Here is a 16,894-nt window from a genome sequence, read left to right as displayed (position 1 = left end):
CACCAAGGTTACTTAACCCTTCTAGTCTGACACATGCATGTTGTACAACTGGGACCACCCCTACGTATGTACATGAACCATTTTTTTTTTTTTTTTTTTTTTTGCTTTGTCGCTGTCTCCCGCGTTTGCGAGGTAGCACAAGGAAACAGACGAAAGAAATGGCCCAACCCACCCCCATACACATGTATATACATACGTCCACACACGCAAATATACATACCTACACAGCTTTCCATGGTTTACCCCAGACGCTTCACATGCCCTGATTCAATCCACTGACAGCACGTCAACCCCGGTATACCACATCGATCCAATTCACTCTATTCCTTGCCCGCCTTTCCACCTCCTGCATGTTCAGGCCCCGATCACACAAAATCTTTTTCGCTCCATCTTTCCACCTCCAATTTGGTCTCCCACTTCTCCTCGTTCCCTCCACCTCTGACACATATATCCTCTTGGTCAATCTTTCCTCACTCATTCTCTCCATGTGCCCAAACCATTTCAAAACACCCTCTTCTGCTCTCTCACCCACGCTCTTTTTATTTCCACACATCTCTCTTACCCTTACGTTACTTACTCGATCAAACCACCTCACACCACACATTGTCCTCAAACATCTCATTTCCAGCACATCCACCCTCCTGCGCACAACTCTATCCATAGCCCACGCCTCGCAACCATACAACATTGTTGGAACCATTATTCCTTCAAACATACTCATTTTTGCTTTCCGAGATAATGTTCTCGACTTCCACACATTCTTCAAGGCTCCCAGGATTTTCGGCCCCTCCCCCACCGTATGATTCACTTCCGCTTCCATGGTTCCATCCGCTGCCAGATCCACTCCCAGATATCTAAAACACTTTACTTCCTCCAGTTTTTCTCCATTCAAACTTACCTCCCAATTGACTTGACCCTCAACCCTACTGTACCTAATAACCTTGCTCTTATTCACATTTACTCTTAACTTTCTTCTTTCACACACTTTACCAAACTCAGTCACCAGCTTCTGCAGTTTCTCACATGAATCAGCCACCAGCGCTGTATCATCAGCGAACAACAACTGACTCACTTCCCAAGCTCTCTCATCCCCAACAGACTTCATACTTGCCCCTCTTTCCAAAACTCTTACATTCACCTCCCTAACAACCCCATCCATAAACAAATTAAACAACCATGGAGACATCACACACCCCTGCCGCAAACCTACATTCACTGAGAACCAATCACTTTCCTTTCTTCCTACACGTACACATGCCTTACATCCTCGATAAAAACTTTTCACTGCTTTTAACAACTTGCCTCCCACACCATATATTCTTAGTACCTTCCACAGAGCATCTCTATCAACTCTATCATATGCCTTCTCCAGATCCATAAATGCTACATACAAATCCATTTGCTTTTCTAAGTATTTCTCACATACATTCTTCAAAGCAAACACCTGATCCACACATCCTCTACCACTTCTGAAACCACACTGCTCTTCCCCAATCTGATGCTCTGTGCATGCCTTCACCCTCTCAATCAATACCCTCCCATATAATTTACCAGGAATACCCAACAAACTTATACCTCTGTAATTTGAGCACTCACTCTTATCCCCTTTGCCTTTGTACAATAGCACTATGCACGCATTCCGCCAATCCTCAGGCACCTCACCATGAGTCATACATACATTAAATAACCTTACCAACCAGTCAACAATACAGTCACCCCCTTTTTTAATAAATTCCACTGCAATACCATCCAAACCTGCTGCCTTGCCGGCTTTCATCTTCCGCAAAGCTTTTACTACCTCTTCTCTGTTTACCAAATCATTTTCCCTAACCCTCTCACTTTGCACACCACCTCGACCAAAACACCCTATATCTGCCACTCTATCATCAAACACATTCAACAAACCTTCAAAATACTCACCCATCTCCTTCTCACATCACCACTACTTGTTATCACCTCCCCATTTGCGCCCTTCACTGAAGTTCCCATTTGCTCCCTTGTCTTACGCACTGTATTTACCTCCTTCGAGAGCATCTTTTTATTCTCCCTAAAATTTAATGATACTCTCTTACCCCAACTCTCATTTGCCCTCTTTTTCACCTCTTGCACCTTTCTCTTGACCTCCTGTCTCTTTCTTTTATACATCTCCCACTCAATTGTATTTTTTCCCTGCAAAAATCGTCCAAATGCCTCTCTCTTCTCTTTCACTAATAATCTTACTTCTTCATCCCACCACTCACTACCCTTTCTAATCAACCCACCTCCCACGCTTCTCATGCCACAAGCATCTTTTGCGCAATCCATCACTGATTCCCTAAATACATCCCATTCCTCCCCCACTCCTCTTACTTCCATTGTTCTCACCTTTTTCCATTCTGTACTCAGTCTCTCCTGGTACTTCCTCACACAAGTCTCCTTCCCAGGCTCACTTACTCTCACCACCCTCTTCACCCCAACATTCACTCTTCTTTTCTGAAAACCCATACAAATCTTCACTTTAGCCTTCACAAGATAATGATCAGACATCCCTCCAGTTGCACCTCTCAGCACATTAACATCCAAAAGTCTCTCTTTCCCGCGCCTGTCAATTAACACGTAATCCAATAACGCTCTCTGGCCATCTCTCCTACTTACATATGTATACTTATGTATATCTCGCTTTTTAAACCAGGTATTCCCAATCACCAGTCCTTTTTCAGCACATAAATCTACAAGCTCTTCACCATTTCCATTTACGACACTGAACACCCCATGTATACCAATTATTCCCTCAACTGCCACATTACTCACCTTTGCATTCAAATCACCCATCACTATAACCCGGTCTCGTGCATCAAAACCACTAACACACTCATTCAGCTGCTCCCAAAACACTTGCCTCTCATGATCTTTCTTCTCATGCCCAGGTGCATATGCACCAATAATCACCCATCTCTCTCCATCAACTTTCAGTTTTACCCATATTAATCGAGAATTTACTTTCTTACATTCTATCACATACTTCCACAACTCCTGTTTCAGGAGTACTGCTACTCCTTCCCTTGCTCTTGTCCTCTCACTAACCCCTGACTTTACTCCCAAGACATTCCCAAACCACTCTTCCCCTTTACCATTGAGCTTCATTTCACTCAGAGCCAAAACATCCAGGTTCCTTTCCTCAAACATACTACCTCTTTCTCATTTTTTCACATCTTGGTTACATCCACACACATTTAGACACCCCAGTCTATATATATATATATATATATATATATCCCTGGGGATAGGGGATTAAGAATACTTCCCACGTATTCCCTGCGTGTCGTAGAAGGCGACTAAAAGGGGAGGGAGCGGGGGGCTGGAAATCCTCCCCTCTCGTTTTTTTTTAATTTTCCAAAAGAAGGAACAGAGGGGGCCAGGTGAGGATATTCCGAAAAAGGCCCAGTCCTCTGTTCTTAACGCTACCTCGCTAATGCGGGAAATGGCGAATAGTTTGAAAAAAAAAATATATATATATATATATATATATATATATATATACTTATCCCTGGGGATAGGGGAGAAAGAATACTTCCCACGTATTCCCTGCGTGTCGTAGAAGGCGACTAAAAGGGGGAGGGAGCGGGGGGCTGGAAATCCTCCCCTCTCACTTTTTTTTTTAATTTTCCAAAAGAGGGAACAGAGAAGGGGCCCAGGTGAGGATATTCCCTCAAGGGCCCAGTCCTCTGTTCTCAACGCTACCTCGCTAATGCGGGAAATGGCGAATAGTATGAAAAAAAAAAAAAAAAAAATATATATATATATATATATATATATATATATATATATATATATATATATACTTATGTAAGTAGGAGAGATGGCCAGAGAGCGTTATTGGATTACGTGTTAATTGACAGGCGTGCGAAAGAGAGACTTTTGGATGTTAATGTGCTGAAAGGTGCAACTGGAGGGATGTCTGATCATTATCTTGTGGAGGCTAAGGTGAAGATTTGTATGGGTTTTCAGAAAAGAAGAGTGAATGTTGGGGTGAAGAGGGTGGTGAGAGTAAGTGAGCTTGGGAAGGAGACCTGTGTGAGGAAGTACCAGGAGAGAATGAGTACAGAATGGAAAAAGGTGAGAACAATGGAAGTAAGGGGAGTGGGGGAGGAATGGGATGTATTTAGGGAATCAGTGATGGATTGCGCAAAAGATGCTTGTGGCATGAGAAGAGTGGGAGGTGGGTTGATTAGAAAGGGTAGTGAGTGGTGGGATGAAGAAGTAAGAGTATTAGTGAAAGACAAGGGAGAGGCATTTAGACGATTTTTGCAGGGAAAAAATGCAATTGAGTGGGAGATGTATAAAAGAAAGAGACAGGAGGTCAAGAGGAAGGTGCAAGAGGTGAAAGAAAGGGCAAATGAGAGTTGGGGTGAGAGAGTATCATTAAATTTTAGGGAGAATAAAAAGATGTTCTGGAAGGAGGTAAATAAAGTGCGTAAGACAAGGAAGCAAATTGGAACTTCAGTGAAGGGCGCAAACGGGGAGGTGATAACAAGTAGTGGTGATGTGAGAAGGAGATGGAGTGAGTATTTTGAAGGTTTGTTGAATGTGTTTGATGATAGAGTGGCAGATATAGGTCGTTGGTCGAGGTGGTGTGCAAAGTGAGAGGGTTAGGGAAAATGATTTGGTAAACAGAGAGGAGGTAGTGAAAGCTTTGCGGAAGATGAAAGCCGGCAAGGCAGCAGGTTTGGATGGTATTGCAGTGGAATTTATTAAAAAAGGGGTGACTGTATTGTTGACTGGTTGGTAAGGTTATTTAATGTATGTATGACTCATGGTGAGGTGCCTGAGGATTGGCGGAATGCGTGCATAGTGCCATTGTACAAAGGCAAAGGGGATAAGAGTGAGTGCTCAAATTACAGAGGTATAAGTTTCTTTATTCCCTGGGGATAGGGGAGAAAGAATACTTCCCACGTATTCCCTGCGTGTCGTAGAAGGCGACTAAAAGGGAAGGGAGCGGGGGGCTGGAAATCCTCCCCTCTCTCTTTTTTTTTTTTTTTTTTTTTTTTTTTTTATTTTCCAAAAGAAGGAACAGAGAAGAGGGCCAGGTGAGGATATTCCCTCAAAGGCCCAGTCCTCTGTTCTTAACGCTACCTCGCTATCGCGGGAAATAGCGAATAGTATGAAAAAAAAAAAAAAAGTCTGTTGAGTATTCCTGGTAAATTATATGGGAGGGTATTGATTGAGAGGGTGAAGGCATGTACAGAGCATCAGATTGGGGAAGAGCAGTGTGGTTTCAGAAGTGGTAGAGGATGTGTGGATCAGGTGTTTGCTTTGAAGAATGTATGTGAGAAATACTTAGAAAAGCAAATGGATTTGTATGTAGCATTTATGGATCTGGAGAAGGCATATGATAGAGTTGATAGAGATGCTCTGTGGAAGGTATTAAGAATATATGGTGTGGGAGGCAAGTTGTTAGAAGCAGTGAAAAGTTTTTATCGAGGATGTAAGGCATGTGTACGTGTAGGAAGAGAGGAAAGTGACTGGTTCTCAGTGAATGTAGGTTTGCAGCAGGGGTGTGTGATGTCTCCATGGTTGTTTAATTTGTTTATGGATGGGGTTGTTAGGGAGATGAATGCAAGAGTTTTGGAAAGAGGGGCAAGTATGAAGTCTGTTGGGGATGAGAGAGCTTGGGAAGTGAGTCAGTTGTTGTTCGCTGATGATACAGCGCTGGTGGCTGATTCATGTGAGAAACTGCAGAAGCTGGTGACTGAGTTTGGTAAAGTGTGTGAAAGAAGAAAGTTAAGAGTAAATGTGAATAAGAGCAAGGTTATTAGGTACAGTAGGGTTGAGGGTCAAGTCAGTTGGGAGGTGAGTTTGAATGGAGAAAAACTGGAGGAAGTAAAGTGTTTTAGATATCTGGGAGTGGATCTGGCAGCGGATGGAACCATGGAAGCGGAAGTGGATCATAGGGTGGGGGAGGGGGCGAAAATTCTGGGAGCCTTGAAGAATGTGTGGAATTCGAGAACATTATCTCGGAAAGCAAAAATGGGTATGTTTGAAGGAATAGTGGTTCCAACAATGTTGTATGGTTGCGAGGCGTGGGCTATGGATAGAGTTGTGCGCAGGAGGATGGATGTGCTGGAAATGAGATGTTTGAGGACAATGTGTGGTGTGAGGTGGTTTGATCGAGTAAGTAACGTAAGGGTAAGAGAGATGTGTGGAAATAAAAAGAGCGTGGTTGAGAGAGCAGAAGAGGGTGTTTTGAAATGGTTCGGGCACATGGAGAGAATGAGTGAGGAAAGATTGACCAAGAGGATATATGTGTCGGAGGTGGAGGGAACGAGGAGAAGAGGGAGACCAAATTGGAGGTGGAAAGATGGAGTGAAAAAGATTTTGTGTGATCGGGGCCTGAACATGCAGGAGGGTGAAAGGAGGGCAAGGAATAGAGTGATTTGGAGCGATGTGGTATACCGGGGTTGACGTGCTGTCAGTGGATTGAATCAAGGCATGTGAAGCGACTGGGGTAAACCATGGAAAGCTGTGTAGGTATGTATATTTGCGTGTGTGGACGTATGTATGTACATGTGTATGGGGGTGGGTTGGGCCATTTCTTTCGTCTGTTTCCTTGCGTTACCTCGCAAACGCGGGAGACAGCGACAAAGCCAAAAAAAAAAAAAATATATATATAGAGAGAGAGAGAGAGAGAGAGAGAGAGAGAGAGAGAGATCATGTACTGTTCAGTAACCTAATATTCTCCAGAGCTTACAGTTGGAGGATCTTTAGAATTATATATCATTAATGTTAGTGGAATCAACAAAGCATATCGCTGTATGAAGGTCTCGATACCATTTGGTTTCCCTTATTGAATCTTTTATGTGGTTGTTCCTAGACACAAAGGACTTTGATATGGGCATTCGTCTCTGTACCTTTTATTTAAGTAGAGAGCAGACAGTTTAGCATTTGTACCTTGATACTGAGTAACTATGGAAACAGCTCTCCATGCTGCCCTTCCTTTGAAAGTTTGTGTGTGAAATGACATCTATAGATTATCATAAATATTGTTGTTTGCTTCATCTGGTGTGGGGCAGTATAGGTTAGGGATGTAGGAGATGGGGATAACAGCCTTTAGATAATGTTACCCTGGTTACTGATTGGTTGCCTTTTTTAGTTTTGTGATAGGCAGAGTTTAGGCACTTTGAATTCTTTTTAGCAGATTTTAGAGGCTAATTATTTGGAGAAAGTGTAACTCTTTTAAGTAGTCAGTTGATTGGCATTTAACAATGGTTTAATACCTGATGTGAACTGACTGTTAATAACAAAGGTCTTTGCAACTGCCTTTTGTCATGGTATGGAAACTGATCTTGCTAGTTCTTTTCCAATTGCTTTTCTCCATATAGTACACAGGGCTTACAGTAATGATGTACTGACTATGGCTTGAATATACTCTTAACCAAAAATCCAGGTTTGTGGCACTGGATATTCTTAACCTACTTTGTATATTATTTTACATTTCTGTGTAAGTTGATAGATCATTTAGAAAAATAGAGTGAAAGCTCAGATTTTGTTGAATCTTTTATCACAGTTGAGTAATTATCATGGATTATGTTTTATACCTCAAGAATGCTCTGTTCTTGATTTCCTAGAATGTAAATCAACAGCATTGGATTCCTGCAAGGCCTGCAGTAAAAGAATATTTCACAGCCTTCATTTTTACATTTGAGAGTGAGACACATGTAGATCTCTTGATATATTTCAAACTGTTTTCAGTAATATAATGTTTAACCTATTTCAAAACTTACACTTGCTCAAGAACAAATGTATTTGTTTGTGTAATGTGATCATCACTTATAATAGTGAACAATAAGAAATATTTTACTTGACCTGTCTTTTCTTACTGCTTGTAATATACAGAATCAAGTTCAGTAATGTTATAGACTTGTAGCATTCAGATTTCCAGTGCAGCAGAATTTACTTTTTTGTTGTTGACTCCCAGAAATTATATCAGAAAGTTCATCATCTAAGTATGGTTGATGGTATGAAACTATGAGTAATTCATCTAAAGAAATAACATATAAACTAAAGATTAAGAGTATAGAATGTTGAGACTTCCATATTTCATTTATTCCATCATTTCAGTCTTTTTCATTTTTCATATTAAATCAAACAAAATCAGCAACTTTTTTGTCATACTTATATCTGATTTTTCCATCACATATCTTTTGTTTGCACTATCATTTGGAAAGAGATCACTTTAATTCATATTCAACTTACACTCAAATCTTGCATCTTTTAACGTATAATTCATTTGTGGTGTAAAGGTTTTAACTGTTTTTGATGAGTGATTTCATGAAGGAATTTTTACACTATGAGTGAGCAGAATACTTAATTTAAGGAGCTGTATGCATTGTATGTAACTATCAAGATCTCAGATGTCACTGAAAATCAAAGTGAATGTGAGCTTTGTCAGCAGGGTATTTGACAGCAACAAAAATCATCATGCTTATGTAGATTGGAACTCATTTACTCAATGATTCATTAATTGGTTGATTGGTAGAAATAAATCCCATACACTTTTAAACTTTGCATGATATTTCTGAAAGTTGTCTCTTTTGGTAGAATATACCATGCATATTCAGCCACTTTTGTCTTTCATCACGTTAATATAGTGATGTTTCAGATTGCTATATGTATGATCAAATTCAGTCAGCAAAATGTTTTTTCACCCATGCTGTTCTTGTGTAAGCAGTTTTGCAGCAAAAGGAATCATTGTAATCAGATTATTTTTTCATTGGCTGTGATAACTGCAGATTCTAAAATTCTGCTGCACTGGTCTGTTCAGTCATGTTTTACATCTTCTATTCTTGCAGTAGTTTAACATTTGATTAAAGACTCTTGTTTTTTATACAAGCACTGTTGAGTTTACAGCATGTTTGATCTTGAATTATAGTCACAAGAGGCATTTTCTATATTTAAAGCATTGTGGTCCATGCGGAACCTTCTCCAAACACTTCAGTCACGACATATCTCCGCACATTCTGGTATGTGAGACCCAGCAGCAGTGCTTGAAAATTTGCCAAAAATTTTGCATGTTAGCTTCTTGTCATACAGGTGAAGCAGTTCCATTTTGCTTGCTGTATATGAGTTGGAGGTATTAAGATTTGAATAGACTAAGGTTACACCCAGCCAGTCAAGTAAAGTAGGTAGGTAGGATGAGAGTGAGTGTTGGAGGAAGAGAATTGATAACACAAAGCAGTAGGAGATAGAAACTATTTTAAAGTTTGTGATGGGACGCCAGTTTAGAGGGCAGTATGGATGTGGCAAAAAAAAAAAAAAAGAAAATGCTATATGAATTTTTTATCACCAAATACCTCTTCCATGGTAGGGCTTCCAGTGGCCTGCTTGTGCAAGCAATCTATTATTCAGTTATCTCAGCACCAGCATTTTTACTTTCTCAGCAGCTTCATGCATCTCTGATATTTTTATAATTCTTTTTTTATGTCTTGTTAATCTTCCATAACTCCTATATACATACTGTTTAAATATATTCTTACTCTTGACCATATCCTTTAAGACTGAAAACTTCTAAGTTTATATATTTTCTTTCACATTTCATTTTTTTTCATCCATTACATTTCCACATAGCTTTGCTATTATCAATATTTTTTTTTAGAAATTAATACCCACACAGCTCTCATATCATTCACATTTCTAAGTGTTTTTGTTTATATTTCCTTTATGATATTTCCATTTAAACATTTTTTTTCAGTTTCTAAGGCCATATGTCCCATTTTTGCTTTTTTTCCTCTCTAACATCATGTTACTCCTTTTCTTAGCAGTCTTAGTCTCAATGTTTTCTATAAACTGCCAATAAAAGAAGATTTTTTCCCCAGTTACGGAATCCAGCTGTTTGCGGAAGCATCCCATCTTGGTTCTTCGGGATTCATGTCTGCAGCTGTTAAGATCAGTTACTATATCAACAGGCTTGACAGCACATAATATGTCTTCAGCAAGTGTTCGAACAGTTGCTGCTTTACTACATAGTATTGTCCAGGTTAGATATTCTCCTTAATTATGAATGAAAATGCTTTAAAAGCCTTAGTATGAAATTTTAAGCTTAAATTATTTTTAATGATACAGAAAGCTTTTATAGTGACCCTGGCTACTTTACCAGTAATGATATTGTAGTCATGTTAGTTAAAGTGTAAATTCAGGAATTAAATACTGTAAATGATTGATTTCTCCTACTCTCAGCCTTAACATTTTTGTTGTTACAGACATTCAGAAGAAGACTGTGCATGTAGAATCACCCAAATATTTTAGTTACCATGCTTCTCAAGATGATTTGACTTTAAACTGATCTGTAAAACTGGAGGCATTTCTCACAGAAGTGTGCATGTTGCTTGGCTGTCAGGTAGATCATTTGCTATTTGCACTACAAGAAATTGGTGGGTGTGAAAATTTCAAGGGTTGCCATATGTAATGATTTGTCAGATAAAGATTTAGATATATTTAGAAATAAAGGTCTTCAAATAAGATTTAAAGAGTGAAAATGTGATTAATATCCTTGAAATAGAGTGTAGAGTGTGAGGTATAGATATCTTTGAAATGTCATCTGAAGTGTGAAAGTATTATATACACACAGGCAGCTGTTTTTAGTTCCTCTGTGTATGTGGTTAGATATGATTTTTTTTATTAAATATATAACCCAAAGGCCCCTTTTACATGGCATCTGCAGCCTCAAGGGTGCACTGTGTTCAGTAGTAGGGAAAGGATAGACACCTTTGGAGTTAGAAGTTCTTTGACAAGGTTGTATTCCTTTTTGTATGTAAACAGAGATTTATCCTAGCCAAAGTGATGTCTCACTCACAGTGTAACCACATGCAGGTCGTGTCTGGTAATGCCTGTTGCTAGAGTTAAAGACCAATGATATTAAAGAGAGAGCCAAAAATGAAAGCAACTAAGCCATCTGATGTAGTTGTAAGAGGTGATTTACATTTAATGCATGTTCTGCTTTTTTTTATGCTGTCAGTGGACTGAACCTGGGCTTATGAAGCAACTTGGGGAAACCAAAGAAAAGTCTATTGGCCTTGTTGTTGATAAGGAGCTGTGGTTTTGGTGCATTACACATGTTAGCTAGATAATGGATATGAGTGATTGAGGTCTTTCTTCATCTGTTTCTGGCACTACTTTCATAATGTGCATACTTGCAAACAAATATGAAAGAAGTAAAAAGAAATAAACTCTCTAGGAGAAGAATCTTAGAGCATACCTTTCAAGTCGTACTCTGAAAGAGCTTATTTTGATATCTGTAATGTCTTTTAGGCAGGTACAACTCAGTCAGAAGATCGTGATCCCCTCTTGGAGGAGCAGCATCGATCATGGTGTACCCTTGGTCTTGTTCGTTCAGTAGGCTGTTCTCCTATACTGTGTAGGAGTCTAGCCACTCCTCCTTGGGTCTGTTTACTCCTTAACTTGGCACAGACCTTCATAGAACCAGCCTCTCTTTATCGTCGAGTAAGTATATTTTCATTATCACTCCACTTATATTTTGTGAATTATTATGTAGACAGGATTCATTGTTCCTTCTGGCATATTTACATTCCCTGGGGATAGGGGATAAAGAATTCTTCCCATGTATTTCCTGCATGTTGTAGAAGGCGACTGAAAGGGATGTGAGCAGGGGGGCTGGAAATCCTCCCCTACAGTTTAACTTTTTCAAAAGAAAAAACAGGGAAGGGGGTCAACTAAGAAGACTTTTCCTGCTAAGGCTCAGTCATCTGTTCTTGAGCACTACCTCACCAATGCAGGAAATGGCAAATATATATGAGATTGGGAGAGAGCAGTGTGGTTTCAGAAGTGGTAGAGTATGTGTGGATCAGGTGTTTGCTTTGAAGAATGTATGTGAGAAATACTTAGAAAAGCAAATGGATTTGTATGTAGCATTTATGGATCTGGAGAAGGCATATGATAGAGTTGATAGAGATGCTCTGTGGAAGGTATTAAGAATATATGGTGTGGGAGGCAAGTTGTTAGAAGCAGTGAAAAGTTTTTATCGAGGATGTAAGGCATGTGTACGTGTACGAAGAGAGGAAAGTGATTGGTTCTCAGTTAATGTAGGTTTGCGGTAGGGGTGTGATGTCTCCATGGTTGTTTAATTTGTTTATGTATGGGGTTGTTAGGGAGGTGAATGCAAGAGTTTTGGAAAGAGGGGCAAGTATGAAGTCTGTTGTGGATGAGAGAGCTTGGAAGGAGTCAGTTGTTGTTCGCTGATGATACAGCGCTGGTGGCTGATTCATGTGAGAAACTGCAGAAGCTGGTGACTGAGTTTGGTAAAGTGTGTGAAAGAAGAAAGTTAAGAGTAAATGTGAATAAGAGCAAGGTTATTAGGTACAGTAGGGTTGAGGGTCAAGTCAATTAGGAGGTAAGTTTGAATGGAGAAAAACTGGAGGAAGTAAAGTGTTTTAGATATCTGGGAGTGGATCTGGCAGCGGATGGAACCATGGAAGCGGAAGTGAATCATAGGGTGGGGGAGGGGGCGAAAATCCTGGGAGCCTTGAAGAATGTGTGGAAGTCGAGAACATTATCTCAGAAAGCAAAAATGGGTATGTTTGAAGGAGTAGTGGTTCCAACAATGTTGTATGGTTGCGAGGCGTGGGCTATGGATAGAGTTGTGCGCAGGAGGGTGGATGTGCTGGAAATGAGATGTTTGAGGACAATGTGTGGTGTGAGGTGGTTTGATCGAGTAAGTAATGTAAGGGTAAGAGAGATGTGTGGAAATAAAAAGAGCATGGTTGAGAGAGCAGAAGAGGGTGTTTTGAAATGGTTTGGGCACATGGAGAGAGTGGTGAGGAAAGATTGACCAAGAGGATATATGTGTCGGAGGTGGAGGGAACAGGGAGAAGTGGGAGACCAAATTGGAGGTGGAAAGATGGAGTGAAAAAGATTTTGAGTGATCGGGGCCTGAACATGCAGGAGGGTGAAAGGCGGGCAAGGAATAGAGTGAATGGGATCGATGTGGTATACCAGGGTTGACGTGCTGTCAGTGGATTGAATCAGGGCATGTGAAGCGTCTGGGGTAATCCATGGAAAGTTGTGTGGGGCCTGGATGTGGAAAGGGAGCTGTGGTTTCGGGCATTATTGCATGACAGCTAGAGACTGAGTGTGAACGAATGGGGCCTTTGGTGTCTTTTCCTAGCGCTACCTCGCACACATGAGGGGGTAGGGGGATGGTATTCCATGTGTGGCGAGGTGGCGATGGGAATGAATAAAGGCAGACAGTGTGAATTGTGTGCATGGGTATATATGTATGTATCTGTGTGTGTATATATATGTGTACATTTAGATGTATAGGTATGTATATTTGCGTGTGTGGACGTGTATGTATATACATGTGTATGGGGATGGGTTGGGCCATTTCTTTCGTCTGTTTCCTTGCGCTACCTCGCAAACGTGGGAGACAGCGACAAAGCAAAATAATGATAATAATGATATTTATATATATTTATTTTCATACCTATTTACCATTTCCCGTATTAGCAAGGTAGTGTTACGAATAAGAACAGAGGACTGAGCCTTAGAGGAAACATCCTCACTTTGCCCCCTTCACTGTTCCTTCTTTTGGAAAATTAAAAATGGGAGGGGAGGATTTCCAGCCCCACCTTCTCCCTCCCCTTTTTTTGTCATACTCAACTGCACAAGGAAACAGATGAGGAATGGCTCAACCCACCCACATACACCTGTATATACATAAACACCCACACTTGCATATATGCATACATACACATTTCAATGTATGCATACATATACCTACACAGACATATACATATATACACATGTACATAACCATACTTGCTGCCCAGGGGACAGGTGAGAAAGAGTACTACCCATGTATGCCCTGCATATCATAGAAGAATAAAAGGGATGGGAGCAGGGGCTGGAAATCCTTCCCTCCTCTTTTATTTTTCCAAAAGAACAGAGAAAGGGGCCAAGTGGATTGGGGTAGATAAACAGTTGGGTTGACTGCAGATGAACTGCCACAACCAGGATTCAACCCTATATGCTTGACTATGGGCAGCCTGTGAATTTATAAGCTATTTTACAAGTTAATGCATTAATGTGATAACTTGGCTTTGGTTCAGGAATGTATTGAAAAGAAGAAAATACTGAAGGATGTGCAGAGTTTTGAGCATTATATAATAGATCTTAGAAGGATGGAAGAGTGCCATGGGAATGCTTGCACTATTTATGTCCTTTTTTTATTGGGAGGGACTTGTTAATAGTGAACATTTATGCCTTAATATGAATGTTTGAGATATGTCCAGATGGTAATGTTTAGATTTTAAAGTTTTTCCTAATTACAGATTCTGTCTTTACGACTCCTGACTTCTGTCTTGCCACACCGTATTGATGACCTTGAGGAGAGACAGGTGTTGCTAGACCGTATCTTTTCATTGTTGGGGAACACAATTCTCACCTGTGCAAATGACCCAGCTATTAGTGCAACAAGTATGTATTTGGTTTCTTAACTGGCATTTGTTTCATTACGGTAATACATTCTGAATTTTTTGTATCACTTTTACATAAAATGGTCAAGGTAAACCTTCAAGTAGGTTAAGAGTGTAGGTTGTGGATGGTAGACTCTGGTTTTAGTACATAATTTCTGACAGCATGAAATCTCTGATAGCAGGGCATATGAGGATGTTGATTGTCTGCTCCTGGAACTATCTCACAAAGATGGAAAAGGCAGCTGGTTTCAAAGAAAATGAAAGACCTGGTGATAAATTCATTTTGAAAAAACGATATTCTCTGTGAATACCAAATGTTGTCGGGAGTTCTGTTTGGAGGCAGGAAGGATTTACACTTATCATTCTTGTTTAATGAAAGCACTAGGACTCTAAAAAACAAAAGCCCAACTATTTTTAAGGGAGTGAGCACTGCCCAACACAGGTCTTCTGTGAGCAAGTTTTTCACTTTCCTCAGAAGCATTATGAAGTGAAGGCAAATTATCCAACAAACAAAGTGAACTTGCATCTGGAAAGCTAATAGCCACCTGGGCACTGGTCATTGATAACTCAGGTCCACCAACACCCCTTATCTGTGTGATTGAGAGGCAAGTTTGTTTGTTTTCAAACCTTTTTTGTTGAAGTAAAGCTATTAGTCTCTCACAAAACTGATGGCATCACTTAAGAAAGCTATGGGGTAACATGTTAACAGAAAGACAACTGTATGTTTGTGGAGACAAATATTAGCTGTTGTTTTTTCTACTGCTGAGTCTTGGGCCCTGGATGCAAATGAATTAAAGAAGGCGGATATGGTGGAAATTAAATGAGGCGGGTTGATTATGTTTTGGTGAAGTGTAATAGGAAGTGTAGTCTGATTGAGAGAGCTGACCCAGGTGTGCTGAAATGGTTTGGACATATGGGAATGGAAAGAGTGAGTTAAAGGCTGGCAACAAGGATCTATGTGGTAGAAGTGGAGAGAGAGAGGGAAGAACCAAAAAGAGATGAAGGGATGGAGTGGAAGAGGGTTTAAAGCACTTCGGATTGATCATTCATGAGAGTGACAGGTGTGCAAGGATAAAGCAAAATTGGTGTTTTGGTATGTGTTCAACCCCTCTTATTTATCCCCTTTTGACATGAAGGAACTGCTTAAATGGTATTCTCTCTTCCCTTTTCCAAGGAATGAATTAATATGGCTCTTGTTAATGAAATATATGTTTATCTCTTAGTTAACTTTGTTTTATTTCATAGGCAAGAAGGCTCGAGGAACTTGTGTAGCCATAACAGCAACCCACTCAAGTACTGTTGTAGAAGCCGTAGTATCCTTAGTGCGGACTCTTCATGCTCTTCCAGTGTGGAACAGTGTTATTAATGATGCAATCATTGATCGGCTTGGTTTAGTGGCTCAGTTATTATCTGATCTTTCTCAGTTCCAATTCAAGGTAGGTACAGTACTATGTATGAAATTTGAATGTTTTAAATGGTCTTCAGCTTTGTGTAATGCATAATGAAAGTATCCTCTTTCGTTTTTTTCTATATGAATCAATACTTTCCCAATTTCCAGTTTGATGACTGTCGACCAGGGAGCTTAGTTGGGCAAGCTACAGGCATAGCAGCATCATTGGCTATTATTGGTGGTGTTGATAGTCGTCCCAGACTTGGAGGTGATGTCGTTTTAGATGATGGAACATTAGGTAAGTTTCTGGCTTTGGTTCTCCTGGTATTTCATTTCATGATAAGATTCCATATATATTTATTTGAGATGGATCAGTTACATAAAGGCTTGAAGGACACTAATGCATAAAATCATGTAGATTTTTGCTTTAAAGAAGTGTTTCATATTAATCTTGGACATTAAGTAAAATATCCTCTTCCCACACCTTCTCTGCTGCCTTCACCCAGGTACCAACAATTTTGTTATCATGGATCTTCATTATTCTCAATTGTGACACATTCCAGGTGACCACAGTGTTTTGATAGATAGATATTATTCACTTCTGCAGTGTTCTAACACCTTACTTTATGTGCTTGACAGAAAACTGCTTAGACAAGTAAGATTTGGAAAACTCAGCTTCTTAAGTGGAGTCAGTACATCATATCTAGGTGACAGACTTTTTATTCAGTCAGTGAACATTTGTTTAAAGCAGGCAGAGTCCTTTACACTTGATGTGAACAATGACTGCTTATCAGAATTCATCTGCTGATCTGCTATTCTTTAATGTGGATTTGTGTCTTTATCAATATTCTTCTCTCTTGTACATCTGTTTGAAGTAAAAGTCACCAGACCATGTTAGTGTCAGTTTGGATCTTTTTAAACCTTTCAGTATCTATTAAACTTTTGCTAGAATTTCTGTCGTTAGTTTTCATTGGTGTGTATGTTAATATGTTTATAATGTTTTTAGTTGGGATATTGTACTCTCTATAGTTAGCTCAAC

General features: G+C 39.8%; 1 protein-coding gene across 2 annotated transcripts in view; it reads left to right on the top strand.

Moving 5' to 3' along the window:
- The window catches only part of HERC2 (E3 ubiquitin-protein ligase HERC2), a 278,100-nt gene that overhangs the window by 125,811 nt on the left and 135,395 nt on the right, over positions 1 to 16,894 (top strand). The window contains exons 36-41 of one of the 2 annotated variants that reach the window (XM_071676733.1): positions 8,937 to 8,999; positions 9,852 to 10,012; positions 11,284 to 11,475; positions 14,322 to 14,466; positions 15,711 to 15,901; positions 16,024 to 16,153. In XM_071676733.1, coding sequence (XP_071532834.1) covers positions 8,937 to 8,999; positions 9,852 to 10,012; positions 11,284 to 11,475; positions 14,322 to 14,466; positions 15,711 to 15,901; positions 16,024 to 16,153 — 882 coding nt within the window. The remainder of the gene's footprint in view (positions 1 to 8,936; positions 9,000 to 9,851; positions 10,013 to 11,283; positions 11,476 to 14,321; positions 14,467 to 15,710; positions 15,902 to 16,023; positions 16,154 to 16,894) is intronic. The other variant, XM_071676734.1, reaches the window with a different exon arrangement.

This window comes from Panulirus ornatus, chromosome 23 (assembly GCF_036320965.1).
Source record: "Panulirus ornatus isolate Po-2019 chromosome 23, ASM3632096v1, whole genome shotgun sequence".
Lineage (NCBI taxonomy): Eukaryota > Metazoa > Arthropoda > Malacostraca > Decapoda > Palinuridae > Panulirus > Panulirus ornatus.
Note: the sequence above shows the minus strand (reverse complement) of the source record. Positions and strands in the feature narration are given on the sequence as shown.